At 56.4% G+C, this 14,038-nt stretch overlaps 4 protein-coding genes across 6 annotated transcripts in view; 3 read left to right on the top strand and 1 right to left on the bottom strand.

The window, feature by feature from the left end:
* Positions 1 to 347: 347 nt before the first annotated feature.
* Positions 348 to 4,966, top strand: RPS5 (ribosomal protein S5). Its single transcript, XM_037818986.1, has 6 exons — positions 348 to 483; positions 1,281 to 1,389; positions 3,363 to 3,572; positions 3,791 to 3,919; positions 4,637 to 4,735; positions 4,849 to 4,966. Exons 2-6 carry the CDS (start codon positions 1,282 to 1,284, stop codon positions 4,915 to 4,917), a joined length of 615 nt encoding a protein of 204 aa, XP_037674914.1. The 5' UTR covers positions 348 to 483; position 1,281; the 3' UTR covers positions 4,918 to 4,966.
* Positions 4,967 to 6,627: 1,661 nt separating this feature from the next.
* On the top strand, positions 6,628 to 11,285 carry RNF225 (ring finger protein 225). The gene is made up of 6 exons (XM_037820480.1): positions 6,628 to 7,567; positions 7,819 to 7,882; positions 8,709 to 8,730; positions 8,815 to 8,962; positions 10,628 to 10,886; positions 11,028 to 11,285. Exons 1-6 carry the CDS (start codon positions 6,660 to 6,662, stop codon positions 11,283 to 11,285), a joined length of 1,659 nt encoding a protein of 552 aa, XP_037676408.1. The 5' UTR covers positions 6,628 to 6,659.
* The window catches only part of LOC119521018 (zinc finger protein 584-like), a 16,933-nt gene continuing 13,968 nt past the window's right edge, over positions 11,074 to 14,038 (top strand). The window contains exons 1-2 of one of the 3 annotated variants that reach the window (XM_037818974.1): positions 11,074 to 11,405; positions 12,505 to 12,631. In XM_037818974.1, coding sequence (XP_037674902.1) covers positions 11,388 to 11,405; positions 12,505 to 12,631 — 145 coding nt within the window. In that variant the 5' untranslated portion in view covers positions 11,074 to 11,387. Of the gene's footprint in view, positions 11,406 to 12,481; positions 12,632 to 14,038 lie in introns of all 3 variants that reach the window. The other 2 variants (XM_037818976.1, XM_037818977.1) reach the window with 2 other exon arrangements.
* The window catches only part of LOC119521019 (zinc finger protein 132-like), a 23,756-nt gene continuing 21,413 nt past the window's right edge, over positions 11,696 to 14,038 (bottom strand). Inside the window, exon 3 of the mRNA XM_037818981.1 lies at positions 11,696 to 12,311. Coding sequence (XP_037674909.1) covers positions 12,223 to 12,311 — 89 coding nt within the window. The 3' untranslated portion in view covers positions 11,696 to 12,222. The remainder of the gene's footprint in view (positions 12,312 to 14,038) is intronic.

Raw genomic sequence — 14,038 nt, 5'->3', positions numbered from 1 at the left:
GTAGGTCGGCCGCGACCGAGGCGGGGAGCGAGGACCTGCCAACTGGCTGCTCCGTTCGAAGCTTGAGGCAAGCGAAGTGTGTGGCCAATGGCAGAACAAAAAAGGAAGCGCGGGCTCAACATTTGCCCTCATCAGTAATGGTGACATTGGCCTCACGCAGATCTCGGCGCTTCCGCAGTTGCCCGCATAGCAACTACCAGATAGCTGACTTCCGCCAGGCGTGCTGGTCGTCCCCGCTCATACAGTTGCGCATGCACTACAGGATGTCAGCTTGCCATCGAGCCCACAGGCTTTCTTTGCATCCTTGCTCCGGATTGGTCTGTGACTCCACGAGGTCTCTTTGCATACGGGTCTCCGCCGCTGACCCGGAAGTGCTCGTCCAGGTTAAAAGCATCAGCCCGCGGCGCACGGCCTCTTCCTGTCTCTGTCAGGACGGCGCGTGGTCCACGCTGAGCGACAGAAGCGTCCCGGCTGCACCCGCAGGTGAGGCCGCCGCGGGGTCGGGGGCTGGAAGGACCACCCAGGGCCTGCCGCTTGGGAGCCACAGGCGGGCCTGGAGACCTGGGCCTCCCCTCGTTTGACCTTACCTCTTTCCTGGAAAAAGAGTAGAGGAAACGGGCGGAGGCGCAAAGAAACTTACTCTTGGCCTCTTGGAGGTGCCGCTCCGCCACGGCCTGGCTCCGCAGCAGGACTCCGTCATGTTGGCGTCTCTCCAGACCCCCGGCTTCTGCAGTTTTACACGGAGATAGAAAGATTGTTCTCTTAGGGACCCGATGCACTTTCTGACTTACACGTTTTTTCTCTTAAATAGCAGTTCCAAGCGTTTGGTGCCCGACTCGATCCTTTGCGTTAATTGCGTTAATTATGCCACATAATTGGCACAGTGACCCTGGGTGGCAGATAACGTTCCCGTTTTACGAGTGAGGAAAATGAGTCTAAAGCAGTTTGTTGACACTTACAGGCTCACGAGACTCTTAAGTGGCATGGCTGGGATTTGAAGCCACAGGATATTTGGTATCATCGTTGAATCATTATGGCGTGGTCCGTGCGGGCACCTGCCCCCGGGGTCCTCGGTGACAGGCGGGCTTCTTGCTGATAGCTGTTAAAGATGGGCCCAGATGTTCACAGCCTTCCTTGTTCCCTCGCATCTCCAGTTCCACTTATGCTGCTTATGGGTGGGTGTGGGTGCCTTGTCTTCTCTAATTCATAGCATGGGATCTGCCTCAGAGCAAAGGCCTTTGCAGAGGGTGGCTGGGCTCTGACGTTTCTTCCACCCCCAGGATGACTGAGTGGGAGACAGCTGCACCTGCTGTGGCAGAGACCCCTGACATTAAACTTTTCGGGAAGTGGAGCACGGATGATGTGCAGATCAATGACATTTCACTGCAGGTGAGGGGGTTGACAGTAAGCAGTTTTAAAGTGTAAGGATCCAGCTTCTTGCTTTTGCATGTAGATAACCAAGGAGGTTTGGAGAGGCTGGGGAAGCCTGTCTTGGGGTGTGGGCAGTGCTGGCCACTGCCTGGTGCTGGTTGAAGGATGGGGAGGGGACGGCCATATTTGGAGTCTTCTAGGTAGGGATCATTTGACATTTTTAGTTGTCCTGCTAAGTCAAGAATTGAAGACAGGTACAGGAAGGAAGACATGTCTTGGCCATCACACCCATGTCCACTCATCCTGTATCCTGCACAGCGGTCGCTACTGCTTCTGCTTTGAGATGGTTCTTTCCCCGAAAGAAGCATCACATCCCACATACTTTTTATAATTGTGATAAAATAAATATAACACAAAATTCACTGTTTTGACTATTTTAAGTGGAAAGACCCAACTTGTGGCTATCCAGTTGACCCACCACCGTGTATTAAGGAGACCATTCTTTCCCCATTGACATCCCTGTTGAAAATCGATTGACAATAAATGCGCAGGTTTATTCTGGACCCTCAGTTCTGTTCCACTGATGTGTATGTCTCTCTATGCCAGTACCACACAGTCTTGTTATTGTAGCTTTGAAGTCAGGAAATGCGAGTTCTCTAACTTGGTTTTCCCCACATACCTACTGTTTTACATTTACTTTTTCTCACCAGGGCTCAGTTAGTGGTTTTGAGCCCCAGGCACTTTTGCCTTATTTGGTTCCTTCATTAAAAAAAATTCACATTATATTTTATGACTGCATTGGGTGTGAATAAGATCAAGGCCAGATTGTTACATTTTTTCCCTTCTCATTTAAAAATTATTAAATTTAAATATTTAAAATTACCGAGAGCACTGTACCTGATGGAGAAGTTGGCCCTGCTTTTCTCTCTTACATCTTTGCTTCCCTTCGGGGGTTTGTTCCAGGGGCCGGCAGACTTGTCTAAGCTATTTGCTGACTGCTGGTCTGCTCAGGAGGCATTTGTGAGCTCTGGCTAGGGGCTGAGGCTGCAGACGTCGACCTGGTGCTAGAGTTTGTTCTGTCTTAAACAGTTGTTCAAGGCTTCCCCATGAGACTGGACAGTTTAACCAAACCCCAGCAGGGAACATTTGGTGTTTGCTGCACAAATACCTTTCCACTGCTGCACAAATACCTTTCCACTTGTCTGTTGTAGCCAGGGTAGGTGCCTGACTGTTGTGCTGGGTGTCACAGTCTCCTGTGTTCTTTTCCTGCTTTTCTTGAATTTGTAGATGTCTGTTGTTCGTGTAGGTCCTCATATATGTGGGTGACAGAATGATTAAGGGTACATTTTATAAAAGAACTGTCGATAACGATCCTCTTCACATGCACACAGCTCCTCTGATTCCACCACCCCACAGCATATGCAGGCTTAACATTTTAGGCATTTTCATAGGATGTATGTGTGTGAGCTTGTCAGTGATTCCTGTAAAACAGTGTTTCTCACCTGGAGGTGACTGTGCCTCTCAAAGAACACTTTTCAATGTCTGGAGATGTTTTTGGTCATCAAAATGTGGGATACTTCTGGCATTTAGTGGGTAGAGGCCAGAGATGCTGCTAAGCTACACAGGATAGTTCCCCAGATCAAAGGATTACCCAGCCCTAAATGTCCATAATGCTCAGAGGAATGCTGTTTTAAAACAAAACGAGGACTGTGGGCTGTAATTGGCTTGGTTTCTACCTCTCTGCTCCCATTATACAGGAAGTGTTCTTTTTAGCAGTGTGGACTAGTCATTTGCTTAGGTTTTATTTTTTTGTGGTGGGTGGGGCTCAAAACCAAGACCCCAGAGAATCTGGCTGGGACCACAGGTGGGTTGGGGTCGGCTCCCCTGGGTGCTGGTTGGAGACCCCCTGGTTTTTATATATTTATATCTCTGGTCCCAGCCAAGGTCCATCTCGCCCCTGACTGTTGTCCCTCCGTCCCCCTCTGCCCCAGGACTACATTGCAGTGAAGGAAAAGTATGCCAAATACCTGCCCCACAGCGCAGGACGCTACGCGGCCAAGCGCTTCCGCAAGGCGCAGTGCCCCATCGTGGAGCGCCTCACCAACTCAATGATGATGCACGGCCGCAACAATGGCAAGAAGCTCATGACCGTGCGCATCGTCAAGCATGCCTTTGAGATCATCCACCTGCTCACAGGCGAGGTAGTGCCCTGTGGCCAGGGTGGGGAGTCCTTAGCATGCTCCAAAGCCTTGAAAGATGCTTTTCCTGGACTCCATGGTTTTTGTGGTGCTAAGAGGTGGGATCTTGGCCCTGCCCTCAGGGAATAGTTTTAGAAAATGAAGCCACAGGCCTCTTGCTCGCTCACCATTGTAGGAAGGTGAATAAGGGGCCGGGTACTCACCGTTTCCCTTCCTCCCAGAACCCCTTGCAGGTCCTTGTGAATGCCATCATCAACAGTGGCCCCCGGGAGGACTCGACGCGCATTGGGCGAGCTGGGACAGTCAGGCGGCAGGCCGTGGATGTGTCCCCACTGCGTCGCGTGAACCAGGTGGGTGTGGAGGCCGCAGAACAGGTGGCAAGGAGGAAACAGGGAAGAGCCACCAGGACAGTCCTGCCATCCTGCCTGGTGTGGGGGAAGGTGCATCCCTGCCTGCATGTTTTCACTGGGGTGTCACTTCCTCCAGGAAGCCTTTCTGATTCCCACTCCAAACCAGGCAGATCCTGGCTCTGGGCCACCTTTGGCTGAGGTGTAGTTTTATTTAGGTGTAACTTTATATACATCATATTGGATGTGTGTGGGTGTGCTATTTTTTTCTTGAACCATTTGACATTCAGTTACAGATATTAACACTTTCCTCTCAAACACTTCAGTGAGTGTCTCCTAAGAACAAGGATATTTTCTTACCATCATGTTTAACGTAAAACACAATACGGTAACATTTATAGTACAATATATAAAATAGTAGCAGTAGTACTAGATGTTCAGTCATCGTTCAGGTTTATGCAGCTGTCCCCGATCCTTTATAGCTGTCGTCTGTTGTTGGTAGTTTTTGATCTGGGGCCCAGGCCAAGCACCACTCCTTGTCTCGAGTCTCCGGGGGCTCTGTGTGTCTCGCATTTTTACACAAGCCTGTTGGGCGAGCTGAGATCTGGCTTCCTGCTGCCTCCGTCTCATGGGGATCAGGGGTTCCAGGGTGCCAGAAGGCTGCGCTCCTGCCTGGTGGCTCCTTGGCCCCGTGCTCAGCCTGACCCCTGTGATCCCTAGGCCATCTGGCTGCTGTGCACAGGTGCCCGTGAGGCCGCCTTCCGGAACATCAAGACCATTGCTGAGTGCCTGGCTGATGAGCTCATCAACGCGGCCAAGGTGAGCAGGACATGCTGCAGCGGAAAGAAGAGACTTCTCGAGGCAGGGTGTCTGTTGGTGTCGGGGCGGGGAGGTCCTCCAACATCCAGAACTGACCATCTGCCTCTTCCCAGGGCTCCTCCAACTCCTATGCCATCAAGAAGAAGGACGAGCTGGAGCGTGTGGCCAAGTCCAACCGCTGATTGCCTTTCTGTGGCCTAATAAATCTGTCAGCCCTTTGAGGCATCCACCCGTGCTGTCTCTCCTTTGGCGTTGGGGTGGGTAGGTACGGCTGAGGCTTCCTTCAAGGCTGCTGGTGTTCCTGGTGCTTCCACCAGGCTGTGAGCACCTGGATTCATGAGGGAAGCACTTGGGGCTTGGGAGGCACAAGCTCCCTCAGACCCAGGCACCCCGCAGCCTCAGGCTGGCAGGCATGGAGTGCAGGCTCAGCTGCTGGGCTGTCCCTGGTGGGTGTCAGGAATGAGAGGGGTGGGTGTTGGCAGTGACCACAGACAGGTTCTGGTGGGGCTCGGTTGGGTACCCAGGAGGTCTGCTTGGATCCTGCCGCTCTTAAGGCGCATTTCCTGGAAGTCGCTCTAGGGTAAGGTCCAGCAGCCAGGCTGGGCCACACTGTCACCAGCCCCTTCTCCACTGATGGGTCCTGGCTGTTGGGGCCTGTCCTGGTGGTATCTGGCTGGGTCCTCCTGGGGTCTCCAAGCTGCTTGACCCTCCTAGCCATGTTGGGTGACTGGAGCTCAGCCCTGGGCTCGCTGGACTTGGGGTTCCCTTCGTCCCACCAGCCACCTAAAAATTGCCGGGGACAGGCTGGCCCCTACCCAAAGCTCATACGCTCTGGTGGCTCCCTGATGGAGGACTCGGCAAAACAAGTTCTGAAACAAGTGAAGGGCTGAGCGGACCCCCTTCCCCCTCAACCAAGGGTCCTGTACTGTGACTGCCCTGTCACCTATGCTGTCACCCAGCCTGCCACCCCCGGCATCCGGCTGAGGTGTGCCAGCCCAGTGGGACTGGCCCAGGAGGCGGGGTGGGCAGTTAGACGGGTCGGGCAGGTCCCTGGGACCTGGGAGGGGGTGGCCCTGCAGCAGGCACCCACCCCAGGGGAGGGGCTCCCACGCACCCTGCCACTGGTTTCTCTGGAAATGGGGTCAGACCCGGCAGGGACACACCACTGGTCAGGAGGAGGAGGTGTGCCAACAGGTAAGATCCACAGGCCAGCTGGGGTCTGCCGCTTCCCACACTGGAGCCCCTCAGACCTGGCCTCTCCTGCATGTGGGGTGACAACTTGGGGCTCCCAGCCCTGGCGACTTGTCCCTGCTGTTTGGAGCCTATCCTGTGGCTCCAGGGTCCTCCCTGGGCTAATTGCCCCTCACTCGAGCTCACCATAGGCCTCGCAGGGTCTGTCCCTGCCCAGGTCCCCAGGGGGATCCCTGCCTCTTGTCATCTGCCTCTTAGATCTTCCTGCGCTTGCCCCTGGCTAGAGCCTCCCTGCTGTCCTGGTCCCTGGTCTCTTCCAGGACGCCCCACTGGTTCTGGTCTCATCTCTGCTCCTCCCATCCCTGGCAGGGTCTGCGCCTCACTGTCCTTGTTCTCTTGGGTTTGGCTCCAAGGCCTCGCCTAAGTCTCTAGCTCTGGATCTGGGGTTCCTTGCCTGAGTCCATCTCATGTCCAGCCCAGGGTCTGTCCTTGTTCCCAGTTCTAGTCGTGGTTCTCTCTCCAGTCCCCATCTCCCGCCTCGGGTCTCTGGTCCTCCTCAGCCCCTCACCGTGCGCAGCCAGCCCTGCCCTGGGGCTCCGGGCCCTGTCCACCCGCCAGCCCTGCTCATCCTGGGTCCCTGTCCGACCTCTGGAGTCTGCCTGCGGCTCTGTCCGGCACCCCCTCCCCTGCCGCATCTCCATCCCTGCCTGACCCCCTGTCCCCGCAGGCCCCGATGCCCTGCCCTCGGCCCCCCTGGCTCCACCGGCCCCGGCCCCGCCCGGGCTCGGGACACGGCTCTCCGGGCTCCCTCTCTGCGCCCGGCTCCCCGGGCAGGCGGGAGGACGACGACGAGAAGGACGAGGAGGACGCCAGCCCGGGGTCAGGCCCCATCCTGTGCCCCGCGTCCCCCGTGGAGTGCCTCATCTGCGTGTCGCCCTTCGACGGCCTCTTCAAGTTGCCCAAGCGCCTGGACTGCGGCCACGTCTTCTGCCTCGAGTGCCTGGCGCGCCTGTCGCTGGCCACGGCGGGCGGCGGCGACGCGGTGGCCTGCCCGGTGTGCCGCGCGCCCACGCGCCTGGCCCCGCGCCGCTCGCTGCCCGCGCTGCCCACGCAGGCCGGCCTGCTGCCCCGCGGCCGCGCGCCCCCGCCGCGCCAGGGCTCCGTGCGCTTCGACCGCCGCCGCGGCCTCCTCTACCTGCGGCCGCCGCCGCCGCCCGCACCGCGCAAGGCCCGCGCCCCGCGCCCGCCGCCGCCGCCGCCGCTGCGCCTCGGCCGCCCGCTGTCGCGCCGCCTGACGCTGGCCAGCCCGGCCTGGGTCTTCCACGCGGCCGTGGCGCTGGCCGTGCTGGTGGCCGCGGGCCTGGTGGTCTCAGGCGTCTACATCTTCTTCCTCATCCCGCGCGCCGCCGTCTCCGCCCCGGCGCGGCCCCAGCTCGTGGCCCTCGCCCCGGCGCCCAGCTTCTGGTTCCCGCCGCGGCCCACGCCGGGGGCGCCCGGGGCCTCCCCGTGGACGCCGGGCCCCGGGAGCCCCGACCTGGACACCGCCCGGCCGGGGGCGACAGAGGACGCCCTGGAGCTGGAGGGGGACCTTGAGAACCCGGCAGAAACTGAGGGGAGACGGGACTGGAGTTTGGACCAAATGTGGGGGTCGGCGACTGGCCCCAGGGGGATCCCCAGGGTGCCTGGCGGGAGAAGGGGGTGGGGGGCCTAATAAACACTGCGCTGCAGGTCCCGTCTCCAGGCCTGGGGACCTCGGCATCTGCCCCCACCCCCGTGCCTTGCCCCTGCCAGGAGCCCCCTTTTCCATCCTCCGGTGCCTGGCTGGCAGCCTTCCAGGCCTGGCAGGACCATCTCCAGAAGGGAGCACCCCTTCCCATCTGTCCTTCCCACAGGTACCTTCCAGAGGCCCTGACTCGGATCGCTGTGGGGTCCCACTGGGAGATCGTGGGACAGCAGGTCTGACTGACACTCATGCAGGGGTCCTGCTGGGGACACCTCCAGTTACGGCCACCACGGAGCCCTGGGGCAACACTCTCTGATGGCACTGGGGGAGGGAGGTTTGGCCTTGGTCTCAGCACAGGTGGCTGTGGGGACGCTCATCTTTGGAGGGGGGCACAGGCTCCTCCGCCTGGCCCCTTCAGCTGCTCCATCTTCCTGGTTCCAGCCATTTCCACGCTGCCCCTAGGTGGACAGTCACCATTGTGCACTGCTGGCTGGGGCTGGGGCTGGGGCTGGGGCTGGGAAAGGCAGGGTGGCCAGATGGGCAGGAATCTCAGACTGGCCCCCTCCCGTGGCCTGAGGCCCAGCCCCCTCTGGGAGCCTTGATTTCCCCTATGGGCAGTGGCTGCTGGGATCCCCTCAGCCTGCTGGGGAGCAGCTGTGGTCCCCACAGCTGAGAGTGACCAAAGGCACTCCCTGGGCCAGACAGTGGGAGGCGATGTGGGGATGGGGGGTGCTTCTGGACCACTGCAGCCTCCCCCTAGGATCCTGACCCCACTCCCCAGCCACCAGAGCCCCTGCCATCCCTCTCTCCCCACTCATTAATTTCTCAGGGCCAGCTCCAGCACCTCCTTCTCCAGGGCTCCCCTTAACCCCTACCCCCAGCGCCTCCAGCTGTCCCCCGAGCTGAAGCTTGGCTGTCCTCCCAGTGGACAGCAGCCTCCAGGGAGGGTGGCTCATGGGTTCTTGTCTTCCTCCTAGAAAACTTCCTGGTTTAGTCAGAAGTGGGGTAGATGGCAGCCGCCCTCTGCTCAGGCAGGGCCCGAGCCTGTCTCCCCCCCAGCTCCTGGAGCCCCCAGCCCAGGGTGGGGATGCTGTGTGCTGGAGGGGGGCACCCAGCATTTTCAAGAGAGAAATGTGACTTCTCTTGTTTATGTGCATGTCCTCAGTGTCCGGCGTGCAGCGGTTGCCCTACATACCAGGTGTCGGGGGAGTGACCGAGAGGCAGCCTGGGCCTGCGGGGTGCCTGTGCTTCCAGCCACTCCGGTCCCAGGTGTGCCTGCAGGGCCAGGTCCAGTGTGAGTTGCTGCTGAACAGGTGGGAAGCCAGAGGAGGAGCAGCAGGGTGCTGGAGGGAGTGGCTTCCCAGACCAGTTCTTGGCCCATGTCACACACAGGGGTTGGGACTGTCATGCTGGCTCATGGGGCAGCCAGTCACCAGAAGGACAGGAGCAGGGTGGATGGTAAAAATTGTCCCAACTTGGTAGCTTAAAACACAAATTTATTCCCTCACAATCCTGGAGACCAGAAGTCCAAAATCATTGACTGGGCTACAGTCAAGGTGTTGACAGGAGGCTGGAAAATCCTGGAGGCAGAATTGGTTCCTAGCTTCTCCAGCATTGAGCGCTGCATTCCTTGACTCACAGCCCATTCCTCTATCTCTAAAGCCAGCACCATAGCATCTCCAGATCTCTCTTGGACTCTCCCGCCTCCGTCTTTCATTTATAATGGGACTCCTCTGATTATGTTGTATCCACTAGGATAATCCAGCATAACCTCTCCACATCTTCAAACTCCATTTGCCACAAAAGGTAATGTTTACAGGTTCCAAGGATTAGGACCTGGATATCTTTGGGGCCATTATTGAGTCTACAGGGTCCCAGAGATAGGACCCTCATCCCTTCCCTCTTCTGGGCAGGGGGCTAGGTGGTATGGAAGTGGACTTGGCTTGGATTGGCTCTGACAGGAGAGTCAGGAAGGGGCCCCTGAATGATGGTGAGCAGGAGGAGAAAATGCTGCTTGCCTGGTGGTGGCCAGAGAAGGCTGCCTGGATGAGGAACCTCGGAACTGTGTTCTCAAGGATGATCAGGAGGTGCCATGGCAAAAACGACAACTGACGAGGCAGGGGCACGGCCTGCGCAAAGTCAGGGGGACTTCGGGCAGCAAGGTGGTGGTTGGGTTAGAGACTGGGGCTCTCCCCCCAACCTAACCAGCTTCACCCCTCCCCCCACCTCCCTCTCCCGGTCCCCAGGTACCCAGTTTCTCCACCCTCCCAGCCAGGAGCCTGTGGCCTGTCTCCTCTCCTGTAAAACGAGGCTGATGACAGAGCCCACGGGTCCCTGAGCATTCCTGAATGCCAATTACTACCTCAGTGCTTGCCTGCCTACTGCCCATGACCAAAAGGACAGCCCCGAAACCACCCCAGGCCAAGACCACGGCAGACTCCTCCCCGCCCACGTTGGCCCAACTCCTCCTCCCTGGGTCCCTGGGGCTGTGCCATCCCTCCGCCCACCCCCAGTGCACCGACACCCCCCTACCCATGGCCTCTGGGCCTGTGAACGACTCCCTGGGAGCAGGTCAGCTCCAGTGGCTGGAGGTGCCAGAAGTGCCAGTGTTCAGGGGTCCCAGCCAGACCCCGGTTCCCTCTTCTGTAAAATGGGCGACAAGAAACTCTGCTTGGCCAGAAAGTTTATTTCATCCACGAATGTTTGTTGTTTGCCTGCATGGACAAGATGGGAGGGAGCTCCCGTGGGAGATGATGTCCACGGAGAGGGGGCTGAAAAGCGGGCTCAGCTTTCAGACTGCACTGACACACACACACACACACACCCGCCACGCCCATGCGGCCCCATCTCCACAAGCCCTTCCTGGGCCAGTCTCCAGGTCTCCTCGCCAGCGGGGCTCCAATCTAGGGGACCTTGTTTGCCTCTTCTCACGGGAGTGTGGGAGGCCTCTGCCCACGCCAGACCGCCCCCGGCTCTAGGGCAATCCTCTTTCGGCCTGGCCTCAAGCACCAGGGACCAGGGGAGCCCTCGCGAGGCGGGGAGGGTGGTAGGGCATCTTCTCCAGCCCGAAGATCCAGCACTTCAGGAGGGTGTGGGAAGATGCACCGGACACCTCAGCAGCGGTCCGAGATCGACGACCGAAGTCCCGCCCCTACCTGTGCGGCCAGCCCCCATACGCTCCACTACTGGACAGTCATTGGCTACGTCGGTGTGGGCGCACAGCGTGGGGCCCTCTGGGTAATGTAGTCAGTGCGCGAGTCCAGCCTTTGTGAAGAGCATGCTACTCGATCACATAGGCAACGGCTCAGGGATGATGTCATAGAGTGAGACAGAGATGAGCCAATGAAAGTCCACGCCAGGGCGCTTCCGCTCCGGCAGCAACGGATGGGGCGGGGCTTCTGGCGTTGCCATTGGTGTCCTCTTTTTGCTGCTGGTGCCAGGGTCCCAGCGGCTGGGGAAACCCGAGTGCGGGCCGGAGCGGCTTTCCTGGAGATCACATGGACCGAGGAGAAAGGCAGGCCCTCCCCGCGCCTTTCCTTTCTTGACACTCGGTGTCGCCGACTGTGGAACGGGCTCCACGAGTCTCGAGTTTCCACACCCGCGCTCCGTCCTTGCGGCCCCGGAGAAGACCGCTAGCCTTTGGGCACATTTTACACGGCGGAGACGAGTCACCGCGCTCGGCACAGGAGGTGCTGGTGGTGTCGCCGAGTCCGCGCCCTGCTTCGCCCCCGGGTTCCGATGGCCGTGGCGACGCAGGTGAGTGGCGCGTGCCCCCTCACCCGGATCCCCAGCTCCTGGATCTGGGTTCTGAATGTGCCTCGGGAGGTGTGAGTAGGGTCTTGGAAGGTGAAGGAGCAGCGTGCGCAAAGAGGGCCGGAGATCTGAGTTTCGTTTGTGTTTCTGGGCCGCTGGAGTGTGGCTGCTCGGGATAGGTCCAGGTGCGGAGGTCAGGTGGGGGCAGGACTGTGGCAGGATGGGATCCTGGTATGAGAGCAAGCGCTATATTTGAAAAGGAATAAACGCTCACGCGACTGTGGAGAAGAAAATATTTTATTCACGATCTTGCAAGAGCAGGCGCCCAGCAAAAACATGGTGGTTGGCTCCGGAACAATAGAACACAGCACTGTTTATTCCCTCCCTAACCCTAACAGCAGGTGCCTCCCCTGTTTCTCCATTGGCTGGGCACTCCAGAGGCTACAGCCTATTCGCCAGGTCTAACTAACACACGCAAATTTGAAACATTTGAAATAAGTCTCCCGTGCAAACTTGAAAGGAGTCTCCACCCCTGACTGTAACTGTTACGCCCATATAAGGCACTGAAAAGTTAGGAGGCTATTTCAGGAGCTTCTACACCTGAGTCTCCATTTCCCCTATTCCGTGTCACTTTGTGTGAAAGCTAACCTTAATTTTATTCTCACACTGGTTGCTTGCGCCGGACAATCTCGGGACAGCATGTGCAGAGTGGCATGTGGAGAAGCCAGAGAGACGCCTATGAGTTGAACTGCGGGATTGTGTTGGCGTTGGGGGATGTTGTTGCAGGTTGTGGAGAGTGTGTCCTCTGGTCACTTGTCTGTCATTTGCTGTGGGCCAGACGTGGCGTCCGTTGGGACCACCAGTAGAGCGAGGCACCAGTGGCCATAGCATTTCCTCTGAGATAGGGGTCTGGGTGGAGGGAGGTACGAGAATGGGTTATTTGGAATGGTTGGGGGCTCATAGCGAAAGAGTATGTCTGTGGATGATGTGGCTAGACCATGAGCTGTGAATTGGGGGCCTAGATGCTTTTATCTGTCCATATTTCAGTACATTTCTCTGCCCACGCCTTGACCCCAAAGCTCGGCTGAACCCCTCATTGCAGGGCCCAGTGACCTTTGAGGATGTGGCCGTGTACTTCTCCCAGGAGGAGTGGGGGCTCCTTGACGCAGCCCAGAGGCACCTGTACCACGACGTGATGCTGGAGAACTTCGAGCTCATGGCCTCGCTGGGTAAGGCCTTCCTGCCCTGCCCTAATGATCTGTCTGACCTGTGCTTTTTTCCGTGGGAAGTTCTGTCCATCCCAATGCCAGACCATGGATACTCCTTCCTTCACAGGTTCCCTGTTGGCGATGCTGTGGGTGCTGGAGCTGAGCTATGTGTTATTTCCCCTGCCTCTCTCTGACTGTTATACCAGGGCCTTGGGGTGGGAGTCAGGATTTGGGGGTCAGGTTTTCACAGTCTGCAGGATAGGTCCTACCCAGCTCTGTATCTCTCTGGTCCCTCTGTGCAGGGCCCTCCTTGTGCCAGACCGAAGCCATAAATCCCAGCACCAACACCGTTACTCTTTGCAGGGACCTCTCGGCTGTTCTTACTAGGTGGCTCACTTTTTATTGAGATATAATTCACATACCATAAGTTATATTGTTCAAAATGTACAAGTCAGTGTTTTTTAGTGTATTTACAGAGTTGTACAGTTATTATCATAATCAAATTTAGAATATTTTTATTGCCCTAAAGAGACCTCGCTTGTACCCATTAGAAGTCAGTCACTCTCCATTCCTCCCTGAGTTGTCCCCCACCTCACAGCTATGGGCAACCACTCATCTACTTTCTGTCTTTATAGATGTACTTATTTTGGACATTTCATATAAATGGAATTATACAACATATGGTATTTTGTAACTGACTTCTCTTACTAAACATAATATTTTCAAGGTTCACCCATGTTGTAGCATGTACCAGTACTTCATTCTTGTGATTGACAAATAATCCATTCTGGATGTGTCACATTTTATTTATTTATCTCTTCATCAGTTGATGGACATTTGGGTTACTTCTACTTTTCAACTATCATGAATAATGCTGCTATGAATATTTGCGTAGAGATCTTTGTGTGTGTGTGTATATATATATACACACACATATACACTATACATACTATATATATATAGTTTCATTTCTTGGGATTAGAGTCCTAGGAGTGAGATTGCTGGGTCATATGTTGACTCTCCATGTGACATTTTGATTAACTGCCAGACTGTTGTCCAAAGTGGCCGCACCATTTTACATTCCCACTAGCAATAATTTGAGGCATAGACATCCTCATTTGTTGTTATATGTCTTTTTGATTATAGCTATCCTATTGGGTGTGAAGTGGTTTCTCACTGTGATTTGCATTTCCCTAATAATTAATGATATTGAGCATCTTTTCATGTATTTATTAACCAGTCACATCTTTGGAGAAATGTCTTTGCTGACCCTTTGCCCTTTCTTTAATTGACTTATTTGTTGTTTTATTATTGAGTTGTAAGAGTTCTTTATGTATTGTGGATATAAATCCACTCTCAGGCACATGATTTGCAAATATTTTCTCCCAGTCTGTGGATTGTCTTTGCACTTTCTTGATGGTGTCCTTT

This window comes from Choloepus didactylus, chromosome 27 (genome assembly GCF_015220235.1).
Source record: "Choloepus didactylus isolate mChoDid1 chromosome 27, mChoDid1.pri, whole genome shotgun sequence".
Lineage (NCBI taxonomy): Eukaryota > Metazoa > Chordata > Mammalia > Pilosa > Megalonychidae > Choloepus > Choloepus didactylus.
This window is presented reverse-complemented; position numbering and strand designations above follow the sequence as displayed.

What these genes read in the sequence shown, in the direction of transcription:
- RNF225 (XM_037820480.1), top strand. Translation starts at nt 6,660, where the DNA reads ATGCCCTGCCCTCGGCCCCCCTGGCTCCACCGGCCCCGGCCCCGCCCG. An exon ending in GACTGGAGTTTGGACCAAAT is followed by an intron (nt 7,568 to 7,818) that starts GTGGGGGTCGGC and finishes TCCTTCCCACAG; the next exon opens with GTACCTTCCAGAGGCCCTGA. An exon ending in CCTGGAGCCCCCAGCCCAGG is followed by an intron (nt 8,731 to 8,814) that starts GTGGGGATGCTG and finishes GCATGTCCTCAG; the next exon opens with TGTCCGGCGTGCAGCGGTTG.
- RPS5 (XM_037818986.1), top strand. Translation starts at nt 1,282, where the DNA reads ATGACTGAGTGGGAGACAGCTGCACCTGCTGTGGCAGAGACCCCTGAC. An exon ending in TCCACCTGCTCACAGGCGAG is followed by an intron (nt 3,573 to 3,790) that starts GTAGTGCCCTGT and finishes CCTTCCTCCCAG; the next exon opens with AACCCCTTGCAGGTCCTTGT. An exon ending in CACTGCGTCGCGTGAACCAG is followed by an intron (nt 3,920 to 4,636) that starts GTGGGTGTGGAG and finishes TGTGATCCCTAG; the next exon opens with GCCATCTGGCTGCTGTGCAC.